This window comes from Poecile atricapillus, chromosome 16 (assembly GCF_030490865.1).
Source record: "Poecile atricapillus isolate bPoeAtr1 chromosome 16, bPoeAtr1.hap1, whole genome shotgun sequence".
Lineage (NCBI taxonomy): Eukaryota > Metazoa > Chordata > Aves > Passeriformes > Paridae > Poecile > Poecile atricapillus.
Genome location: NC_081264.1, coordinates 591,909 through 615,519, shown reverse-complemented (window position 1 = coordinate 615,519; position 23,611 = coordinate 591,909). Strand labels below are relative to the sequence as shown.

The 23,611-nt window shown below is 47.6% G+C and overlaps 1 protein-coding gene across 5 annotated transcripts in view; it reads right to left on the bottom strand.

Annotated features, from left to right (window-relative positions):
- The window catches only part of RIMBP2 (RIMS binding protein 2), a 112,922-nt gene that overhangs the window by 15,462 nt on the left and 73,849 nt on the right, over positions 1-23,611 (bottom strand). For all 5 annotated transcript variants that reach the window (XM_058851841.1, XM_058851842.1, XM_058851837.1 and 2 more), the window contains 8 exons: positions 18,817-19,021; positions 12,719-12,870; positions 9,243-9,319; positions 7,368-7,477; positions 6,146-6,955; positions 3,572-3,723; positions 2,405-2,866; positions 478-621 (listed from right to left, as the gene is read on the bottom strand). In XM_058851841.1, the coding sequence (XP_058707824.1) occupies positions 478-621; positions 2,405-2,866; positions 3,572-3,723; positions 6,146-6,955; positions 7,368-7,477; positions 9,243-9,319; positions 12,719-12,870; positions 18,817-19,021 (2,112 nt within the window). The remainder of the gene's footprint in view (positions 1-477; positions 622-2,404; positions 2,867-3,571; positions 3,724-6,145; positions 6,956-7,367; positions 7,478-9,242; positions 9,320-12,718; positions 12,871-18,816; positions 19,022-23,611) is intronic.

Sequence of the window (23,611 nt, the reverse complement as noted above, 5' to 3'; positions counted from 1 at the left end):
TCTTGAAAGTAATGTAATAAATTATTTCATATTTGTTTTCAGTGGGATCAGAATAAAAGCTTCCATTCCTTGGAGCCATTCCCACAGCACATTTGTTTCCTGCCATTAGGTCCCAGGTGATGTTTTTGTGGCACCCAGGAATCCTTCCCACATTCCCTTTCCCACAGCAGGTTCTCCCATGCAGCAGCAGCACCCACACAGAAAACGCCCAGGACCCAAACAGGACAGTCCAGTCACATTTTCTATATTGTCATCATCTTATTTTCAGTTTGCAGTGCCTGGGGCTGCTGGAAGGGAGGATGCTCAGGAGATCCCTGTGCCAAGCACAGGAACAGGAACAGGAACAGGAGCTCCCCTGGCCAGGGCTCAGCCTCAGGTCACCAACACAGCCACAGCTCTAAGAGGGGACTGGGCAGAGCTGGGCCTCCCAAAACCCTTCCTGAACACCTGATTCAGCAACAGAACCAGGCCACTCACCTGCTTGCCAAGTTCTGACCCTTTCAGGAAATCATCAACCGAGGCTCCCCTTCGCTTGACCTTGGGGGAGTCGTAACCATCCTCCTCCTCATCGGAGAACGGGGCCGCGCTGCTCCTCTCGCTGAAAACGCTCCTCCTCTCCATCTGCCAGGGCAAAACAGCAGAGAGCTGTGAGGATCCCTGCCCCAGGACACAAATGGCAAATAAATAAATAAATGCTCTCCTCTCCATCTAGCAGGGAATAACAGCAGAGAGCTGTGAGGATCACTGTCCCTGCCCCACGACACAAATGGCAAATAAATAAATAAATGCTCTCCTCTCCATCTGCCAGGGCAAAACAGCAGAGAGCTGTGAGGATCCCTGCCCCAGGACACTAATGGCAAATAAATAAATAAATGTTCTCCTCTGCATCTAGCAGGGAATAACAGCAGAGAGCTGTGAGGATCACTGTCCCTGCCCCAGGGACACTAGTGGCAAACGTGAAGGCTCAACCCACAGCATTTAGATGCACTCATGGTTTAAAGCACTGCTAGTTTCCCCTGGCTGGAACCTCTGAGGAGTTTTTCAAGCAGTTTTTACCTGTTTCACTTCCCTCAGTGTTAACAATTCCCTGGCTCTGTGTTTTTCAGCTCTCCTCCCACCAGGGCTGTGCAGCAGGGCTGCAGCACACACTCCTCTCCCCTTGGCAGGGCAGGGGATGCTGGAGCCAGGACAGAGTTTTTGACCTCAATACAAAAGGAGCCCCAGAATGAGGCTGTGGGCTCTGCTCTGCTCTGAGCTGCTCAGCCTCAGTAATTCCTGCTGGCTCTGGTGACAGCAGGATGGAGCAGGGCAGGGGCAGGCACACACTGAACTCACCATGAGTGAAGAATTTATACCACAGGGGACTAGACATGACAAATATCCCTGGTAGAATTTGATTTAATTTGGAATTAATTAATCTATAAATGTCTGTCCAGATTCCTGAATTAAACATTTCAAGCATCACTTAAACTAATGTAATCAAAGGTGGCTCACAGCACATGTCATGTCAGCAATTCTCCAAACCAGAAAAAGTATTTCTGTTCTCTTTCCCTACATGGTTCTTAAATCAACTTTCACCTCAAAGGGGCAAAGAAACCAATTGCCTTTTCTCCCTCTATTACGTTCCAGTCTCCATCTATAAACAAAAGGAAGATTTCTACAGATGCAAACCTATGGATTTATCAGACCTTATTGATCCAGAATTATTGCAGTTCTCAAAAGATGGCTCCAGTTACTCACTGTATCAAATGCACCCCAAAGCAGGAATAGTCAATGAGCTGGGGCTGTTAGCACATGTGTGAGCTGTCAAAATGAATGGAGCTGTTTTGGAGAGAATGGGAGACTGAAAACTGGACATAACTAATGATTTCCAGATGAAAATACATGAAATAAGTGACACCTCAGCTTGCAAGAAGCAGCAGACAGTTGTGAGCAGCTTGTGATGAGAAAGTAACTGCCCAGGGCACATTTAAATATTGCATATTGTGTGGAAAACCCCCAGCACGTGTCAGGATGTATCCACATCAGCTGTACTGACCCCAGAGCCCCAGATGTGGGGTTTAAATCAACTCCAAACTGAGTCAGGGCAGCAGCCACGGGTCACAGAGGTGCCCACACAGGGCTGTCCCTGGGCAGTGACACTGCTGGCAGCTCCAGGAGGAGCTGGAACGAAAAGCAGCTGCAAACAAGAGTGGAAATGCAGCACTGGGAAGGACAAATATGTCAAATTCCCTGTGGATCCATGGCAGTGGGCACAGAAGGGCTTGACAGGCACGCTGCATCCCAAGCCATGGATCTCCAGAGCTTAGGGATGATCTCCTCAGGGCAATGATGAAAATTCTTGGCAGGCAAGTGCCACAATGAACAAACCACCCCAAAAGCCTCAGGAAGAAGTTTCCTTTACCCTGTTGCTCTCTGCCACTCTCTGTGCAGCTTCTCTTGCCATGGCTTTTGCGACGGTGTTGGGGACTGGAGTGCCTTGAGGCTGGGGCAGGATCCTGTTGGGGGATGGAGATCTCCTCCCCTGGAGTGGGCCGTGGAAGTTGGGTGGCTCCAGCATGTGTCCGTGGACAGGGGACACCGAACGAGTCTGCTCCCACGACTCATCCCTTTTTAAATGTGGGCCTAAGTGTTCTTCTTTGGTTTCTGGGGCTCCGGCACTTGCTAATGGCTTAGATTTGGGAGCAGTTCTGGGGTGAGGGGTTGGAGGCACCAGGAGGTCAGATGGAATGGCAGCAACACAAGAGTCCAGCGAGTCTCCCTGCGCGGAGAGCGTCCGGACCGTCACTTCCCTGGCGTCCAGGCTCCGCAGGCTGCGCAGCTCCAGCAGCGCGCTCTCGGCTGCTGGGAACATCACCTCTGCCACCTGAGGGGACACACACAGCTCTGAGCACCACTCCCTGCTGCCCTCCCCTCAGCCCTGCCCAGGAACAGCCTCCAGAGCCTGCAGAGAGAGAGAGCTGCTGGGCTGAGAGCCCCTGCCCCAGCTGGGACCGTGGGGATAAATAACTCCATCACTGATTCCAGCTTCATCCTCCAAACCCTGATGGCCAAAGGGCTCTAGAGAGGCACTGAGCTGTGCCCCAGCTGGCACCATGGGGATAAATAACTCCATCACTCATTCCAGCTTCATCCTCCCAACCCTGATGGCCAAAGGGCTCTAGAGGGGCACTGAGCTGTGCCCCAGCTGGCACCTTGGGGATAACTCCATCACCAACCCCAATTTCATCCTCCCAGCCCCAGTGGCCAAAGGGCTCTAGAGGGGCACTGAGCCGTGCCCTAGCTGGCATCATGGGGATAACTCCATCACCAACCCCAATTTCATCCTCCAAACCCCAGTGCCCAAAGGGCTCTAGAGGGGCACTGAGCTGTGCCCCAGCTGGGACCTTGGGGTAACTCCATCACCAACCCCAATTTCATCCTCCCAGCCCCAGTGACCAAAGGGCTGCTAGAGGGGCACTGAGCTGTGCCCAAAGCACAGCACAGGCTCCACTGGCAGCCCCCACAGGGCTGTGCCACCGTTCCCTGCCAGCTGCAGTTCCCAAGGCAGGTGCTGGCAGGAGGGACTCACCCGCTGGCCTTTGGCGTAGACACCGTAGCCCGTGACGCTGGCACCGTGTGACGTCCCCGTCGCCGACAGCACCGGCGGCTTCCAGGACACCTGGATGGTCCCTGGCGTGGACCCTGCCCGGACAGACACGTCTTGAGGTGGGGCTGGAGGACCTGAGAGAGATGGGAATGGTCACTCTCGAGCCTCAGGTCAGAAGTGCAGTGAACTGAGGTGCAGAGTGGGCTGCAAGCTGAAACTTCAGCATTTTCCAGCAGCTGATTAAAGGACAGCTGCTCTCACAGTCCCCTCTCTGCAGTGAATCAAAAAACACACCCAAACCTCTGGAGGCACTGACAGTATGTCAGTGTAACAGCAACCAAATACCTCCTTAATGAAAAGGCATTACCCCACTATAAATAGCTCTTCTTTGGCCAGAAAGCCAAAGTAAAAATATCACAGAGTTTATTAGTTCATGAATTTTTCAAGCATCCTGTTGTGTAGATTTAACCATCAAACCCTGAGCAGAGCCTGCTGCTGAAGGTGTCAGGGCCCAGCTGCAGCTGCCTCTGCAGAACAGAGCACAGGCTTGGCTGCTTTGGTTCCTTCTCCCAGGGAACCAAACACAGCCCAATCCTGTTCCTCTGCCCAAGAGCTACAAACACTTCACTGTGTGCACAATAATCTGCAATCACCACACAGTCACCAGCAAACAGCCAGTGTATTTCACTGCTCTGCTGAATTCCAGCCTCCAGCAGCCATGGAAATAAAACCATGGTCATGTTCAGCTCACTACAGGCACAACAGGAAGGTTTCTCTTATACCATCCCTGCATCTATACAGAATTTTTATCTTGCAAGTGGAGAGTATGCAAATTGGCCTAATATTATTCTTGGCCAGGAGAGATATTGGTTTGGGGTTGAATTTCAGCTTTACTGATTTTACAGCTTTATTGACAGCCAGCATTCCCAGCTCAGCAAGGCTGCTCAGCTCACAAGCCAGAATGCATCTGATCTGAGCCAGCACCCTGCCAATGACAATGACATTAATCTGCTCCTGCAGGAGGAGTCACCTTCCCTTCATTCCCCCAAAACCAAAACAACAATCCCCAGGGTGTCTGTCTCGACCTTCACAGGCTGTGGCAGAGCCAGGTTTAATAAACTGCAGTGCCTGAGGCTCAGCATGGCTTCTATTTCCTCCAAACATGAAATGGGAAATTATTCCTGATGATTTTCCATGGTCTTGGTCACCAACATAAATGTTTGTTTTGGAATTCTGCTACACTTTGCTCCTTTATTTCACATAAATTAACTCCAAAAGCCACAGCAGCCCCATTGGTCCTGATCCTGTACTTATCTCTATTTTCAGATCTGAGTGCCCAAGAGAGAAACACTTCTATTTTTGTTTAAGCAATTGCATTCCCTTGATGAATGAAGATGAGTTCAATTGCATGGCACTATGGTGGTAACTCCCATCACTGACTCCAAATTCATCCTTTTCCTTTGTTCCAGTGACTCTGCAATCAGGAATCAGCCTCTGATCACTGCCACAGCTGCGATTTTGTTTTCTCTACACAACAGTGAAAAGCTGACTGGGTTCTGTAGAAGTGAAATGAAGCACTGGGGAAGATTCTGGTTCTAAAAGCTGTGGCTTGATCTCCTCAGCAGAGAACAGCTCTGCAGTGCTCAGCAGACTCCACAGCTAGAGGGAGATACAGCATGGGAAGTGCTCAGCCTGGCAAAACCCTCACTCAAAAATCCTTTCCTAAATAGCAAAGTTGAAATGAGTTCAAGCCAGCACGCAGGCAGTGGATCCCAGCTCCCCCAGGACACATCCCAGGGGTGAGGTGTCCCCCTCCCAGCACATCCCACAGCAGCACTGCCACCGTGCACAATTCCAGACTAAAGAGAAACGTGTCAGGACCCTGGAAACAGACTGGCATCAACCAGAGCCTCACTCCCCTCCCCTCTGCCCTCCTTGGCTCCTCTCATAAAAGCCACCCAGGCTGAGGAGGAGAGCAGCAGGAATTCCTGCCCCTCTGCTGGAACCAAACCTGGCAGGGAGGGAGCAAAGCCCAGCCCAAAACATCTGCTGATGTTTCACCTGCCAGGGGCCACCTGCACCTGAGTGTCCCTTCAGAGGCACCCAGGGACCTGAAACACTGAATATTTACTGTTCACCCCCAAGGGTCTCCTGCTTGGCCATGATCAGGTGACCTTGGGTAGGTAAATCTGAAAGGAAACATACTCAGATTTTTTCAGTTGCTGCCATACCCCCCAAAATCATGAGATTATCCTTCAAATTCACTCCATCATTTCTGCTCGAGTTTTCAACACCACTTCAATGTTCTTGAATAATGAGTGACAACACTTACCAACACCCTTAATGTAAAATCCAGGTGGGAAAAAACCTCAGACTTTCCAAAACACAACAAATCTGTTGACTTTACAAATTCAAATTGTGCAATGGAGTCAATTACAGCTCCACAACCAAAATGCACTTACATCCCCTAAATGCTGGGAAGGTTAAAGCATTTTATCTAGCATTTTCAGAGAAATTCAACTGAAGAGTTTTGGGGTAGGAAGGAAAATACCCAACCTGCTGGCAATGTAGAAAATTCCACAAAGGCTTCCTTTTTTTCTCGCTGTTCCAGGGGAAGCTGCCAGGGCATCTGGTGGGGCTTTGCCATGACCTTCACCTTGTAGGCCATGTTGGGCTTCAAATTAAAAAAATGGTACTTGTAGCTAGCAGCCTTGACAATGTCAAACTCCTCCTCGTTCAGGAAGATGACATGACTGTAATTGCTGTTGGTGGGGAGCCAGGACAGCTCAGCAGAAATCTGGGTGATGTTGTCCACTCTGAGGTTGGAGGGGGCGACGATGACGTCCTTGCCCACCAGCAAGGTGCACTGCAGCTCGTCGGAGTTGCCCTTGTTGGTGATGCTCTGGATGGATATCCGGTACGTGCAGGTGGAGATGTTGAGCTTTTCTATCAGGGCTTTCGTCCTGCTGCCCAGGGCCACGTTCATCCTGATCTCCTTGTCCACCAGGACGTTGTAGCTGCTGACGGTTCCCCAGCCGGGCGGCACCACCGGTGGCTCCCAGCCCACAATAACACTTTTGGCGAGTTGTTTGATAAGGGTGATTTTTCTGGGATAAGGCACAATGTCTTCTCCAATCTCATCGATGTTCACATCCAGCGTCCCCGCGCCGTTGCTGAGCACGCTGGAGTCGAGGTGACTCGGGGGACTGATCTCCAGCAGATCTCCTTCCAGGGGAGGGCCCGAGCGGTTGATGAAATTCTGATCCTGCTCGCTGCTCAGTGTGCTCGACAACCGGCTCTCGTTGTCCTGAACAAAATCCACAAAGTTCGAAGGGACCAGTCCTCTTTGTCCATCCAGAAGTTCTCCTGGTGAGAAAGAGCAGTGCCATGAAACCCCTGAGGGAGAAGAGCTCGTGCATGGCAGTGCCCTGAGAGTGGGCAGGACAGGGGGCAAGGGATGAGTGAAACACACGAACACCCCCAGTTTGGGAACAAGGGCTTGTTAAGGGAAATACCAGAACTGCCACTAAGCCTTTCTGTCAACTTAAATCTTGCCAGTAGGAAAAGCTGACACCATAAAATATCTTATAATTAGCTCTGCCTGCAAGGAGCGGCTTTGCTGATGCAGAAACTCTTTTAATTAACACCACGATGATAAAGCTAATTTTAGCAACCGATTTAGGAGCAGACGAAGGAAGGAATTTGGAGCGTGTTTGACAGATGAGCCAATTCCAATCTGCATGAATTAGCATGAATTCATGGATTCAATAGAAAGTACCTTCGTAGAAGCCGTCCTCGTCCATGTCCCCGTAGACATAGAGGTACTTTCCTGCTGTGAGAGGGAGCTCCGCCTCCGGGTTCTCATTTGGTCCATCAAAGGGGTTGTAGCTGTGGGGGGACAGGCAGAGCTCAGGGCCACAGCTCCACGCAGGACAATCTCCCCAGGCTGTCTCTGCCTCCCTTCTGAGACCCCTCCTGAGTGGGCCTGGCTCAGGTTGTGCCTCTGAGGTCCCCTCTACCCTCCACCCGTGTCCTTTCCTGCAGGGTTTACTCAGACGCTTCCCACTTAGGGCTCTTGAAAAACACTGGCCAAAATTCTCTTTATTTTTCAGAGTGAATTACAGCAAACTCAGTGGTGGGGGTCTTTTCTAGTCACTGTATTCAATTTTATGTTCTTTTTACACAAGTTCATTAAACTTCTACACAGGCAAGGTAAAAGAAGACAAAAAACAGTGAGCTACATCTAAGGGAAGCTACTGAGAGACAAAAAGTATTTATTAATTACTTAAATCCGTATCCATCCTGAAAGAAACTGCTAGTCACTGAAATTTCCACCATGACAGTAGCTCATGCCTGAAATCTTAATGTGCAAAGCAGTGATGGACTCAAAATCCTTTCTTGCTTGAAAAAGTAATTGATAAGAAGAGACTGAGAGCTCCTCTCCAGAGCAGGAGGTGCCATTAAATCTGATTTAGACCTGAAGGGCAGCAATGCAGGGGGTGGAGAGGCAGGCGGTGCTCAGCTCCCACTGACAGCTCCTGTGCAAACAGCACAGCACAACATCCACCCCATCACAACCATAAACATAAACATAACCAATCATAACCATCACCATCACCATCACCATAACCAATCATAACCATCACCATCACCATCACCATCACCAGTCATAACCATCACCATCACCATCACCATCACCATAACCAATCATAACCATCACCATCACCATAACCAATCATCACCATCACCATAACCAATCATAACCATCACCATCACCATCACCATCACCATAACCATAACCACAGTCAGTCATAACCATCACCATCACCATCACCATAACCAACACCATAACCAATCATAACCATCACCATAACCACAAACATAACCATAATCAATCATAACCATCACCATCACCATCACCATAACCATAATCAATCATAACCATCACCATAACTACAACCATAACCAATCATAACCATCACCATCACCATCACCATAAACAATCATAACCATCACCATAACCACAAACATAACCATAACCATAACCACAACCATAACCAATCACAACCATCACCATCACCATAACCATAACCAATCATAACCATCACCATCACCATCACCATAACCATAACCATAATCAATCATAACCATAACCATAATCAGAACCATAATAAATCATAACCATAACCTTAATAATAACCATAATCAATCATCATAATAATCATAATCATAACCATAATCAATTATAATCATAATCATAACCATAATCAATCATAATCATGATAATAATCAATCATAACCATAATCATAACCATAATAAATTATAATCACAATCATAACCATAACCATAACCATAATCATCACCATAATCAATCATAACCATAACCTTAACCCTAACCACAACCATAACCACAACCATAACCATAATCACTCATAATCATAATCAATAATAATCATAATCAATCATAACCATCACCATAACCATAACCACAAACACAACCATAACCATAACCACAACCACAACCATAACCAATCACAACCATAACCATCCATCCCATCATCATCATCATTCAGCACACAGGTGAAGTGCAGCCACAGCTGCTGTTGAATTTTACAGCTGTGTGTGACACCTGTGAGGAGAGGGGAGCTTTACCTGTACCGGGCAATGCAAAGGTGGACTTTCCCAGAATATCTCTGCTTTGAGGTATTGGAATTCTGATCATTATCCATCTGTGAGGGGGGAGAAAAAAGAGAATGTGGTTACAAAAAAAGAAGAATAAACATTTTTCCTGACAGGAGATATAAATCAGTGAACACACAATATCAAGGGAAAATAATTCAATTCTAACATGGAACACAACTGGTTAATTGTACTTAGAAGGGCAGATTCCAGTGACTGAGTATTTAAAACAAATGCTGAATTTAGAACTGGTGCAAATGTCAACTTCCAAACCCCTGGAAACACAAAATAGACCCCCCCTGCCAACCAAACCCAACCCAATCCAACACAACCCAACCCAATCCAAACCAATCCAACCCAACCCAACCCAATCCAAACCAATCCAACTCAACCCAACCCAATCCAAACCAATCCAACTCAACCCAACCCAATCCAACCCAATCCAACTCAACCCAACCCAATCCAAACCAATCCAACTCAAACCAACCCAATCCAACTCAACCCAACCCAATCCAAACCAATCCAACTCAAACCAACCCAATCCAACACAACCCAACCCAATCCAACCCAATCCAACTCAAACCAACCCAATCCAACACAACCCAACCCAATCCAAACCAATCCAACTCAAACCAACCCAATCCAAACCAATCCAACTCAACCCAACCCAATCCAAACCAATCCAACTCAAACCAACCCAATCCAAACCAATCCAACTCAACCCAACCCAATCCAAACCAATCCAACCCAACCCAACCCACAGCATCAACATCTGCTGATGCCACCCTTTCCACTAACTGAAGGAAATAACATATTTTATTCTGAATTTAACATCACATTTAATTCAATCCTGCGAAGCCACACGTTTATTCCGTTACAAATCTGGTCTACAAACCCCAGAGATTTAATTGTGGTGTTGAATCAACACAGACTCTGCTTATTTTAGCTCTGCACGAGGTCCCTCACAGGTAAACCAGTAATTTCAGCTATGCTTTGAGCTAGAGGTTCTAAAGTGAGGGCTGATCTTCACTGATTGTACAGTTTGCCATTTCAGAAAAAATTACCAACTTTTTGCCTGAGCTTGAGAGAACTTTAATTCAGGTAGAAGTAGTGGAGTAACAGTGGGATCAAATAAAATAACTTGTTCAAAAACAGAGCAGAATTTTACAACCCAGACAGAGTGAACACTGAACTGCAGCTTCCAGGTCTAAACTGGTCCCTGCCAAAAGCACAGCAGGAAAATTCTGAGTGTCCTTTTTCCTCTGAATGAGCTTCTGAGGGGTGGTTCAGCCCAGCCCACACTGCTCCAGCTCCCAGGGATTCCCTGTGCAGCACTGGGACACCCAGGAAAATCTGCCAGGATTATCCCCAGGTACCTCACCAAGCACACAACCAGGAATGCTTGTTCTAGAAGGCTTTTTAATAGGAACAACCAGGGCACTTTCAACTGTATTATTTGCAGAGTAACTATTTATTTATTTGTTTGTTTGTTCGTTTATTTCAGGCTTCCCAGCATTATGTTCCGTTTTTTAGATTTTATTCATGCACCCTCCCTTGGGTCTGGGTATCTCTAGAAAGGAATGGAGCTCAATTTCTGTGAGCTTGCATAATGGAAGAGTGTATCACATAATTACACTCTAGAAGGCACAAAATGTACAGTTCTGCAAAAGAGGGCTTGACATTCTCAGTGAGAGATAACTCAAAAATAATAGAAAAGGGGAATTAAATTTGACGTGTGCTTCTTCTGTTCCTTGCTGTTAGTTCTGCTTCCCTAAGTCTCCTTGCTAAGCTGCTTTTTCTGTGGCCTCTTCAAAAAGCAGTGAATGTTTCCACTTTTCAGTAATGCTGCCACACAAATATACACAAATATTTCCTGTGGATAATCCTCAGATATGCCCATGGAATTCCCACTATACAAGAATCCAATATTTTGTTGAATATCCTCAAGCTTGTGATCCATTTAGAAACATTCTGATTCCATCAACTTTCCCATTTTCAGTATCAATGAATATTACATAGGCAGAAAGCATGCACACAGTGGCAACTTATTTACTGCTGGAAAGATTAGGAGAGGGATTTTGTGAAATGAGGGGTAAAATCTGAAGATCATTTTCTCATGGCTATCTGCCCATAGCAACCAGGGTATTTAATAGAAAATAATGCCCTTCTACAGAGTCTCCAAAATTTGTTCTATGCAGTTTTCATGTTTAACATTTGTCCTAAATATTAAAAAACAACTTGTTATGGCCCCTTTGAAAAGCTTTTCTGAGCTTCCCATTGGATTTCTAGTGGAATTCCACTGAAAAGCAGAAAAGCTTTCTAAGAAAGGAGGAACAGAGCCCTTCAAAAGTATGGCTGAATACAAAATGTGGAGTTGAATGACTTCAGTGACAACACCCTGCAATTTCACTTCCATTTTCCAGGCTCAGAGTGCTTTAGGAGGAGCTGGGGAGGCTGTGAGCAGGGGCTGCCCTGCTGCAGGGGAAGATTCACACACCAGGAAAGCCAGGCAGGAACTGGTCCTGCAAAGGGAACCATTCTCCTGTCCCAGCACCCTGGGGCACTGCAGGGAACTCCTGCTCCTTGTGCCCCGGATTTTGGGAGCTGGAACACTGCTGACCTGCCTGCCACAGCCCTGCCCCACTGCAGAAATGCTGCTCTGCCCCACTGCAGAACTGCCACAGCCCTGCCCCACTGCAGAAATGCCACAGCCCTGCCCCACTGCAGAAATATCACAGCCCTGCCCCACTGCAGAACTGCCCCAGCCCTGCCCCACTGCAGAACTGCCACAGCCCTGCCCCACTGCAGAACTGCCACAGCCCTGTCCCACTGCAGAACTGCCCCAGCCCTGCCCCACTGCAGAACTGCCCCAGCCCTGCCCCACTGAAGAACTGCCACAGCCCTGCCCCACTGCAGAAATATCACAGCCCTGCCCCACTGCAGAAATGCCACAGCCCTGCCCCACTGCAGAACTGCCACAGCCCTGCCCCACTGCAGAAATGCCACAGCCCTGCCCCACTGCAGAACTGCCACAGCCCTGCCCCACTGCAGAAATGCCACAGCCCTGCCCCACTGCAGAAATGCTGCTCTGCCCCACTGCAGAAATGCCCCAGCCCTGCCCCACTGCAGAAATGCCACAGCCCTGCCCCACTGCAGAAATGCTGCTCTGCCCCTCCCAGAGGCACTGAAATGCTCTGGGTGCATCACTGAGCGCTGACACCTTCAGAGAAGCTCCAGCTCCACACAGCTGATTCCCACCCTGTGTAACTGGGACATCAGCTGCAGCTTCTCTGAGAATATCCCACTGATGGTGCTCCTGAGCTGCCTCAGGAAATGAGGACATTCCTCTCTTGCTTTTTCCAAAGCAGGTGGATCAACCTGCACAGCCTGCTGGGGCAGAGAAGCTCAGCCCTAAATCACTTTTCTATAAAAAATTGAAAAAGACTCACGTCTGAATCAAATCTGCATCTTGGGGTCCCAGCTCTTGACTTGGACAGGAATGTAGGTTTGACAGACAGCTGTTCTGGTTTGTCTCCAGATATCTGAAGGGGCCGGATGAACTCTGAAATCACACAGCGACTTCCAGAAGGGCTTTCATGACCTGCCAGTGAGCAGAACACACCAGAATCAGGAATGGATCTCAAGCAGGAGCACTGCCAACACACAGCAGAAGGTTATTTTGCTCTCCTGTGTAAAATCCTCCAGGAGGAAGGCTGTGCTGGGCAGACTGCAGAGCGCAGAGCTCAGCCTGCCAGCTGCCGGAGTCAACAACACGGAACAAAACACAAGGCACAAAGTGAAGGCATTTCCATTCCAAGGATCCAAAGGTGAAGTTTCCCCAGTGAAAAGAATCCCACCTTTGTTCTGAGCCCTTTGGGATGTTTGGGGGAGCTCTGTGATGTGCTGTGGAACACACCCCACACTACAGAGCTGCTGATGGAACCTGGGGCTCCTTCAGGGACTCTGTCACACACTGGAAATCAGGATCAAGTCATACATCTGCCTTCTAAAAGAGACTGAAATGCTAATGATCTAGCTGGCAGGATATTCATTTTGAAATGAAGTTGTTTGACTTTTGGCAGGCAGGAAGTGCCAGGAGCACCTGCTTCGTATTTCTGAGGAGTTCCTCACTGATAGCAGCACTAAAGCACATTAATCTGATCCCAGGGCCATCTCTCCAGTTTCTAAAACATGGAAACTAAGACTGAGCAAAAGGGAAAATCTCCAAAAATCCTTTTGGGCTATTTTTACTGTGCTTTTTGAAAACAGCTTAGAAGGAAGGAAAAGACAGATTATATTGGACAGGCTCACAAGAGGCTGAACACTCATCTCCTCCTGACTCAGGTGAAAACCAGAGGTGAGACAAGTAAAAAGAACAACAGCATCGAGGCTGCAAGAGACACTAATAAAGCCAAGTAAAAACCACTTGTACACTTTACCTTCCACTGTCAGCTCAGTCCCCAGAGCAGGTGGAAGCAGGAATTGTGACCCGAGCTGGATTTCCCTGCAGCCTGAGCAGTGAGCTGCTGCCACACTCAGATGTGCACAGGCCATTCTGCCCCTCATTAACATAATGAGCCTGGGCTCTAATTTTTCAGGCCCTGAAAAAGGTTCAGCATTTCCTCTCCTGCTCTCCCAGAAGTCTGGACAGAAATGTTTTGCTGCTGAATTGCAGGAGTCCCAGTCCATGTCACCAGGAATCATCAGAGGAACCTCTTTGTTCACACCACGGAGGACAATAAGCTCCAGGAACACCATCAGGGGCTTGTTCTGCTGCGCTCATTAGGCCAATATGATTAATTTTCTCTGCATCTCTGTAATTTACAGCAGGCCAGCTGAAGCACATTGACAGCAGGGAAATATAGAACTCACCACACAAAAGATTAATTACAACCAGCCCCACTCAGAGCAATCCCCAGGCTGGAAAAGGGCACATTTCTTATTCTTGGAACCTTCCTCACATCTCTAACAGAAAAGTCCTCCCCGTTCAGGAGCCTTTAGCCAATTCAGCTCCTTCTGTTTGCTGTTAAAGTGTTTGCCATCTCAGCCAGCCAGCGCCAAGCTATAAATAATTGGGCCAACTGTGATTATTCATTCAAAGGAAGCCTCTGGCTGCTCTCAGACCTCCTGCATTCTCCAGGCTTTGTTTCCAAATTGCTGGCACTAGGTACAAAATGTGGAGGAAGGTGCTAGGGCAATGCAGCCCTTGCTTTGTAGCCATAGAGGATAATTACCAGCACACACCACCAGGAACTCCAGGAATATCAGGATGCTGGAAGATATGGACCTGTCTTATTTTTTTCAGGTGGAAAATAAGGTACATAAAATTCACCCTGAGTCCTCAACACACAGGAGAGAAAGGTGTGTGGTGGCTGGGACTGTGTGAAGGGGCTGTGCTCATCTCTGGCCCCAGATAATCCCACTCGTGCTCTGGAGAACCTGCTGTACTCTGCCATCATTATTGATTTCAATAATAGTGTATATATATATATATATGATATATAATATAGTGCTGATAACTCCACACTCCTCCCTGCCCAGCAGAGGCTCTGAATGTCCCACAGCAAGAGCATAAATGGAGAGAAGAGATTTGTGTGTCAGAAATGTGCCCAATCACCGTTAGCAGTGAGCTCCTGGGTATTCTGCAGAGGAAGGAGCCTTTACAGAGGTGATGAGACAAATGTCCTGTGTAAATTCATGTGGTTCTACGTCTGTAGAGCCACAGCTGGAACACAAACATCACCAGGTAATGCCTTTGCAAAACAAGAAACCAAAGCAAGGCAGACTCAGAGTGCAGGAAGCACATTGCTCCTGAGGATCTGTGATCTCCTGAGCAGGATCTCTGTTCCTGTGGAGGATCTCTGCTCTGCAGGCTGCCCACACAGCAGCACAGACAAAAAACTGCATTTCAAACCTGGCCTGTTCACCTCCAAAAAAAGCAGCTGAATAAACCTGCTTCTCTTATTCATCCAAGGCAATTACACTGAGGGCCCTGGGCTTGAACAGCAGAATGACAAGGAGTCAGAGCTGCAGACTTGTTAACTGGAAACTTACAAAAAAAACAAACAAAAAACCCCCAGTAAAACACCTTTCCTTTTATATTTTCCCTCTGGAAAAAAAAAAACAGAGCTAAAAATAAAATATACAAGCAGTCAGCTCATAAGAACACACAGCAGCATTTAGAAATATCTGGGTTTTTTTTTTCTTTAAATATTAGAGAAGAACCTTGTAAAGCCACAGGGGTTTTATCCATGAAGTCTTTTTAAATCCATATATGCTTAAAATGGCCTTTATTTTCCTATGACTGGCAAATATTTGTTAAGGAAGTCTGAAGAACAACCTATCAAGGAAAAGGGAAAAGCACCAGATCTAATTTAAATGTTTCAGGAGAATTAAATCTGTCCATACTTGCATTACAAATTAGAGTCTCCATTTTATTTATTGCAATTGCTGATTCCATATGGCCTACCTAAATTATCTAGAAAGACCATTTAAAATGAGCCTTTTAACTGATGAATAATAAATCTTAAGGCTTCTATATCTGATGGCGACATTATTGTACCTTTAAAGTGAACTTTTCATGCTCTAATCTATCCTGGCTAGGGTTATTTCATTTCCTGATACATTCAAACATCACCAATTAAGGCAAAGCAGCTGGTCATAAACTGATTTAATTTCCATCATTTGCTTTGCTTTGAAAGCTGTCCCTGTGTTCCCTCTCATGTTCTTTCTTCCTTACACATAATAAAAATAATTACACTTCTGGTTTGAAGAACTTGCTGTACTCTACCATCATTATTGAGAAAGGGCTGATTTCAATAATTAGAAACCCTGCCCACTTGCTCAAACATGACTTTATTGTTATCAGTGCATTCACACTGGGGATGAGTGTTGTCCAAGCAGTTCTGGTGTTTAGACACAAGTGCTGCAGGCCCTGAACTCCAAGTCCCATAAAAATCAAAAGGTTTGGAGAAAAGGTTTAGAGAGGAAGGCCCTTAAATGCCTTGGCTGCAGACCTGGCTGTGTTTGCTGTGGTTTTACTCAAGGGTTAATTGGGAGATGTCAGCTGGGCATGTTTTGAAGTTTTTAGAAAGCTTTTTCCATTAGCATAAGTATAAATCAGCTTGGAGAGTTTGGCTGAGTACCCAAAAGGTGTTTAGCTGATTTCCATTTCTCATTAAATCAATCACAGTGGTACAGGCTGGACCTTCACTTCTGCCTACAGGACAGCTCAATACCTAATTACCTTTCCTTTTAAATTAATTGTTGCTTTGAAAACCCTGTCCTTAGAGACATGAGGAGCTATTGCTGTGGGTATCAAGGAAATTTCTACCAAATTCTTCTGTCTGTCAGGAAATGCCTTTGGAATTCTCCATTTGGTGCCTTTAACGCCCACCCAGGGAAGCCTGGAGCTCCAGAACAGCCCCAGCACCACAGGGAGTGCCAGAGGCTCCAGCCCTGCCCAGGAAAGGCAGAACACAAATCCTGAGCCACTGGAATGAGACAGAGCTGTCACCTGCACTGCTCCTGCCCCGGTGTCACACGGAGCTCAGCACCTTCCCTGGGCAGGGAAACGCTCTGAGCTGCAGCCCCCGAAAGCCAGAGCTCCTCTGCAAGGCCAGGGACAAAGCAACAAACAGCAACGCTGCAACAGGAACACTGAAACAGCAACACTGAAACAGCAAAACTGCAACAGGAACACTGAAACAGCAACACTGAAACAGCAAAACTGCAACAGGAACAAACCTGCAAACAACTGCGGGGGAATCTGCAACGAGAACAGCCTGAGAACTGCTCTGATTGCAGCACAGCTGGGGTGATTCCAGCCTGGCTGGGACTGACCACACTGCTCACATGGAATAACACACGTTAACATGTGATTAACATGGAATAACACACTAATGGATGATTCACATGGAATAACACACACTAATGTGTGATTAACATGGAATAACACACACTAATGGATGATTCACATGGAATAACACACACTAACCTGTGATTGACATGGAATAACACACACTAATGTGTGATTAACATGGAATAACACACACTAATGTGTGATTAACATGGAATAACACACACTAATGTGTGATTGACATGGAATAACACACACTAATGTATGATTAACATGGAATAACACACTAACATGGGATTGACATGGAATAACACACTAATGTGTGACTGACATGGAATAACACACACTAATGTGTGATTGACATGGAATAACACACACTAACATGGGATTGACATGGAATAACACACACTAATGGATGATTCACATGGAATAACACACACTAATGGATGATTCACATGGAATAACACACACTAACCTGTGATTAACATGGAATAACACACTAACCTGTGATTAACATGGAATAACACACACTAACATGTGATTCACATGGAATAACACACACTAACCTGTGATTAACATGGAATAACACACTAACATGTGTCTGACATGGAATAACACACACTAACGTGGCTAACATGGAATAACACACACTCCTAAATGTGATTGACATGGAATAACACACACACTAATGTGATTCACATGGAATAACACACTCTATTGTGACTGACATGGAATAACACACTAATGTGTGATTAACATGGAATAACACACACTAACATGTGACTGACATGGAATAACACACTCTATTGTGACTGACATGGAATAACACACACTAATGTGATTCACATGCAATAACACACAATCTAATATATGATTTATGTGGAAGTTGTTTCTAAGTGTCCTCAGGTAACCTCTTGCCTTGATCTTTGTAATTTTCCTATGAATAATGGATGGTTTACAAAGCTGTGCACTTGGGAGAGCCGTTGCCTCTGGCAACAGGAGATGACCTGGTGAAAGTTCAGCACAGATCTTGGATAAACACACACTGTTGACTCTGCTGGGGACTGCGAGTGTAACAACATCAATACAGATGTAAAATAATTCTGTTGTTTTACTTCATGTTCTCCATTTCTCTTGAAAACATTTTTTGCTTTTTAAAATGTTTTACTTTCAAATTTTTATGGAGAAGTGCATAATTTCTGTTGCACAAATGAAACTGAGCCCAATCCATTTTCATGTCTGTCAAAATACTCCATTCAGTCTCCCCACTGCCTATTCCAGCTGTGCTGAAATGGTTTTTATCTAATGGCCAATGCAGTGTGTGGGGTCTCTGTGCTTTCTTTCCCCATTAACTTCTCTTTTCAACAAGAGAGCAGATCTGCTCCTGTCCCTGACACGGGGAGGGTGGCCAACAACGCCTGTACGTGTGGACACTCCTCCTCTCACAGAGAGCTGTATTTTGACATGAAGAATATGGGATTTTAACACTGAGCAGGCTTCTTATCAGCACACCCAACAATCAGAGAGGATTTTGCTCCCAGCAGCCCCCAGATGAAAGCAGAAGGAGCTCAGTGGAGGCTGAGGAGATGCTCTGGGATGGGAAGGTGGCACCAGGAGTGGATTCTCCATCCCGTTTGTGCAGGGAGCTGCGTGTCCATCCCACCCTGCAGCAGCACTGCTGCTCCTCACCTTTGCCTATGGAAGTGGCAATTCCATTCATCAGCTGGGACAGGGATTTTCCAGGAGCCCCGGCCAGGCCCGGGGGTGCCAGGGAGTTGCTGCTCAGGAGGTCGATCTTGCCCGCCTGCTGCCGGAACCGCTCCAGCTCCCGCGACAGGAGGTTAAACTGCTCGCTCTGAGTCCGGCATTTCTCCTCCAGCTCCCGCACCTTGGCCTGCAGGACACACAGCCACTGACACAGCCAGCCTGGCCAGGGAACTGGGGCCAGGGGACCGGGACAGGAACAGGAACTGGGAGCCAGGATGGGTACAGGAGCTGGGACAGGCACAGGAGCTGGGACAGGCACAGGAACTGGGATCCAGGATGGGCACAGGAGCTGGGAGCCAGGATGGGCACAGGAACTGGGAGCCAGGATGGGCACAGGAACTGGGAGCCAGGATGGGCACAGGAGCTGGGACAGGCACAGGAACTGGAGCCAGGACGGGCACAGGAGCTGGGACAGGCACAGGAGCTGGGACAGGCACAGGAGCTGGGACAGGCACAGGAGCCAGGATGGGCACAGGAGCTGGGACAGGCACAGGAACTGGGAGCCAGGATGGGCACAGGAACTGGGAGCCAGGATGGGCACAGGAGCTGAGACAGGCACAGGAGCTGGGATCCAGGACGGGCACAGGAACTGGGACAGGCACAGGAACTGGGAGCTGGGACAGGCACAGGAGCCAGGATGGGCACAGGAGCTGGGACAGGCACAGGAACTGGGATCCAGGATGGGCACAGGAACTGGGATCCAGGACGGGCACAGGAGCTGGGAGCCAGGACGGGCACAGGAGCTGGGAGCCAGGATGGGCACAGGAGCTGGGACAGGCACAGGAGCTGGGAGCCAGGATGGGCACAGGAGCTGGGAGCCAGGATGGGCACAGGAGCTGGGAGCCAGGATGGGCACAGGAGCCAGGATGGGCACAGGAGCTGGGATCCAGGATGGGCACAGGAACTGAGACAGGCACAGGAGCCAGGATGGGCACAGGAACTGGGACAGGCACAGGAACTGGGAGCCAGGATGGGCACAGGAACTGGGACAGGCACAGGAACTGGGAGCCAGGACGGGCACAGGAACTGGGACAGGCACAGGAACTGGGAGCCAGGACGGGCACAGGAGCTGGGAGCCAGGACGGGCACAGGAGCCAGGATGGGCACAGGAACTGGGAGCCAGGATGGGCACAGGAACTGGGAGCCAGGATGGGCACAGGAGCTGGGACAGGCACAGGAACTGGGACAGGCACAGGAACTGGGAGCCAGGACAGGCACAGGAACTGGGATCCAGGACAGGCACAGGAGCTGGGACAGCCCCAGGGATCCCTCCCCACTCCCACCCGCACAGAACGGACCCACGTGTGGATGGGGAACACCGAGACCATCTCTCCTTCCAAAGGGGAAATCCCTCATCTTGCACCCTGGCAATGCTAAAACATCACTGCCAACAACACCTGCAGGGAGATCCTACAGCTTTGAGACTTCTTCCCACATCTGAATGTCGGTTTTGTGCGCTTTCCCAGCTTTCTCTAAAAATCAGCTGCATCTCTGAGGTATCTCTGCCCATCTTCTGCCATTAAACTGACACTTCCTAAATTGCTGCTTTAACATTTGTGAATTAAAACCCAACAGGAGCAGAAACCCCTCAGTGGCTCCTGCAGAATTTGGGCCCAGCCTCTGGCTGAACTGCCCTTCAAACACCGCTGCTCACTGCAAATCCAAACCACAGCGAGGTGCTGCAGGCACCAGCCATGAACAGGCTTTGGTGAGCCTGGGAGAAAGCCCAAAATGCAGCAGTTCAGTTTGGATTAAAGGCATCAGGCTTTAACACAACAGAACCCAAAAGGTCAGTGTCTGTTGTGAGCTGGGGATCTGCCTAGCCAGGATGAATTCTGAATTGCTGCTGATGGATTCACCACATTCCCTGGCTGGAAGCCGAGACAAAGGGCACGGGGAACTCTGCAGGTTGCTCCAGGTTTGACTCCAAATGTGCAAAGAGCCGTGAGAACACTACAGCACAAAACCCCCTTTTATCCAAATCTGCACCTTCACTGGGCCAGGGAAATTGAGGGGACAATAATGGATCCAGGTCTGCTGAACAAACATCACCTTCCCTCATTAAAAACCCCTCCTGTGCTTGGTTAAGCAGCTGTACTAACAAAGGAGGTCTGGCTAGTAATTAAAGTCATTCAACTGAACTGAGAGTTCTGCTTTTTTTAAAGGAAAAAACCATTCTCAGTTTGTGTAAGAAAAACTGTACATTTTATATATGAAGAAAACAACATGTATTATGTACCACCTATAAAAAAGGTCCTAGCTAAAGGAAAATACTTACAGCACCCAGAAGAACCCCAAAATCCAAATGTCTACTCTACAAGATGGTACTGTTTGTTCCTGTTCTTGTAACAAATACGTTTTTTAAGTCACAGTGAATTTTAAAGATATAATTTCTTTGCATTCATAACACACAAATTAATTTATTTCTGCACAAGAAATCTCAGGGTATCCATCTGATTAATTATGGAACGAAGAACAGCGAGAATCAGACATTGTGGGAGTCTTACGCAAACATGAAATGTTTGGGGTTTTTGTCTTTCATTTTTTATTTTTTCACAGTGGTTTGGAGCAAATGAAATGTCAGACTTTGCTACTTGTTAATTTGCTGCATGAAAATGGCATCCATGCACAGATTCAAAAGGACATTAAGCAAACAAAGATGAAAACTGGCTTGGGTTTTTTGGTCCCCACTTTCCATTGGAAAGCTTAAGGATGAGCTATTCAACTCTCTAAGAATATTAATAACCTTTCCACGAGCAGCTATGGAAACTCCAGCACAAAAAATAAAATAAAATAAAAGCATCACAATCCAGATCTCAACAAGGAGCTGAGGCTGCCTTAAGAGTACTTTTGAAAAAGTATTAATATTCTTATTAACTTAAAAAATTATCACTATTGCAGTAAATGCCTTTACTGCTGTGTTTTTAGTAGGGTTGTGAGTTAGAAGTGAGCACAAGGCTCATTTTATAAAGAAAATTTGCAATGAGAGCCATGATTGAGCTACCAGGAGGAATCTCCATGCTCATCCCTGTTCCTTGACTCCAGGCATGTCCCAGCCAGCCCCAGCTCACTGCAGAAAATCAACAAATTTGTGTCTGACCCTGCAGAGCCACGTGTGCTCACAGCCCCAGAATTGTGAATTTTCACCCTGTGCCATGGTTCCTGCCATTTAATCTGTGCTCACAGCCCCAGAATTGTGAATTTTCACCCTGTGCCGTGGTTCCTGCCATTTAATCTGTGCTCACAGCCCCAGAATTGTGAATTTTCACCCTGTGCCGTGGTTCCTGCCATTTAATCTGTGCTCACAGCCCCAGAATTGTGAATTTTCACCCTGTGCCATGGTTCCTGCCATTTAATCTGTGCTCACAGCCCCAGAATTGTGAATTTTCACCCTGTGCCATGGTTCCTGCCATTTAATCTGTGCTCACAGCCCCAGAATTGTGAATTTCCCCCCATGCCCAGGCTCCTGGTGCTGGAGCTGCCCTGGCAGGGGCTCACGGTGTTCCAGCTGTGCCACAGCTGGGCAGGCTCCGAGCTGGATCTGAGCTGGATCTGAGCTGGATCTGAGCTGGATCTGAGCTGGATCTGAGCTGGATCTGAACTGGTTCCGAGCTGGTTCCGAGCTGGATCTGAGCTGGATCTGAGCTGGATCTGAGCTGGATCTGGGCTGGATCTGAGCTGGATCTGAGCTGGATCTGGGCTGGATCTGAGCTGGATCCGAGTTGGATCTGAGCTGGATCTGAGCTGGATCTGAGCTGGACCCGAGCTGGATCCCAGCTGGATCCAAGCTGGATGTGCTGAGCTGGATCCCAGCTGGATCCCAGCTGGATGTTCCGAGCCCCCAGCACCCCCAGGAACCGAGGCAGGCTCCATCCATGCCAGGCAGACACTGTGCACACAGGACAGGTGAGGTGATGAGCAGCTTTCCAGGTGGGCAGGTGTGAATTCAGAGCCCTGGGGAGCTCCTTGTGCTGTGCTGGTGCCCCTCGCTTGCAGCAGCCGGGTGAAAACGTCACGGAAAACATGAAACCTGTGCTTGGCAAAGGAACAATCTGAATTCACACCAAATCCACACAGCCAGAAAGGAACAATCTGCAGGGAGCTCCCAAACCATTCCTGCTGGGCATGCTCGTGAGGAATTGACTTTGAAAACCAGGATTTGTGTTCTCATTAAACCATGCCAAGGTTCATTTCTCATAGCAAATGGTCCTGGTTTTGATGACTTGGTGTCAGGCTGATAAATGCAAAGCATGCTGGCAGAACAATGGTTCCAGCACCATCCCATGCAAGGTGAGGCAGGATCTCGTGCTCAAGGGACAAGTGCAGGACTCAGGACAGGGAGAGGAGAATTTATGCCCTAAAATACCTGCATGCTGTCCAAGGTGTTCTGGATGAAGTGCAAAGCAATAAATCCCAAACAAGACACAGTAAACAAAGAGATGTGAAATAAACAAAGAAACAAAAGCAGTTTTGAATACTTTCTTTACATTACAAAGCAAAGTCCATTAGAACAGCTCCACGTGTAAAACATGCATTAACACAAACCACAAACCAACACTGCTGCTGATCCCAAACTGCAAAAGGCACATTAAACAAAACGCTAAAACATCATGGGCTCGTGGCAAGAAAAAGCAAAAGCTTTGGAAATCTTGTTGGGGTTATGCAAATCAGAGGCTGCAGACACATCAGCTAAATAAGAATTGTGCTCAGCTTGAGG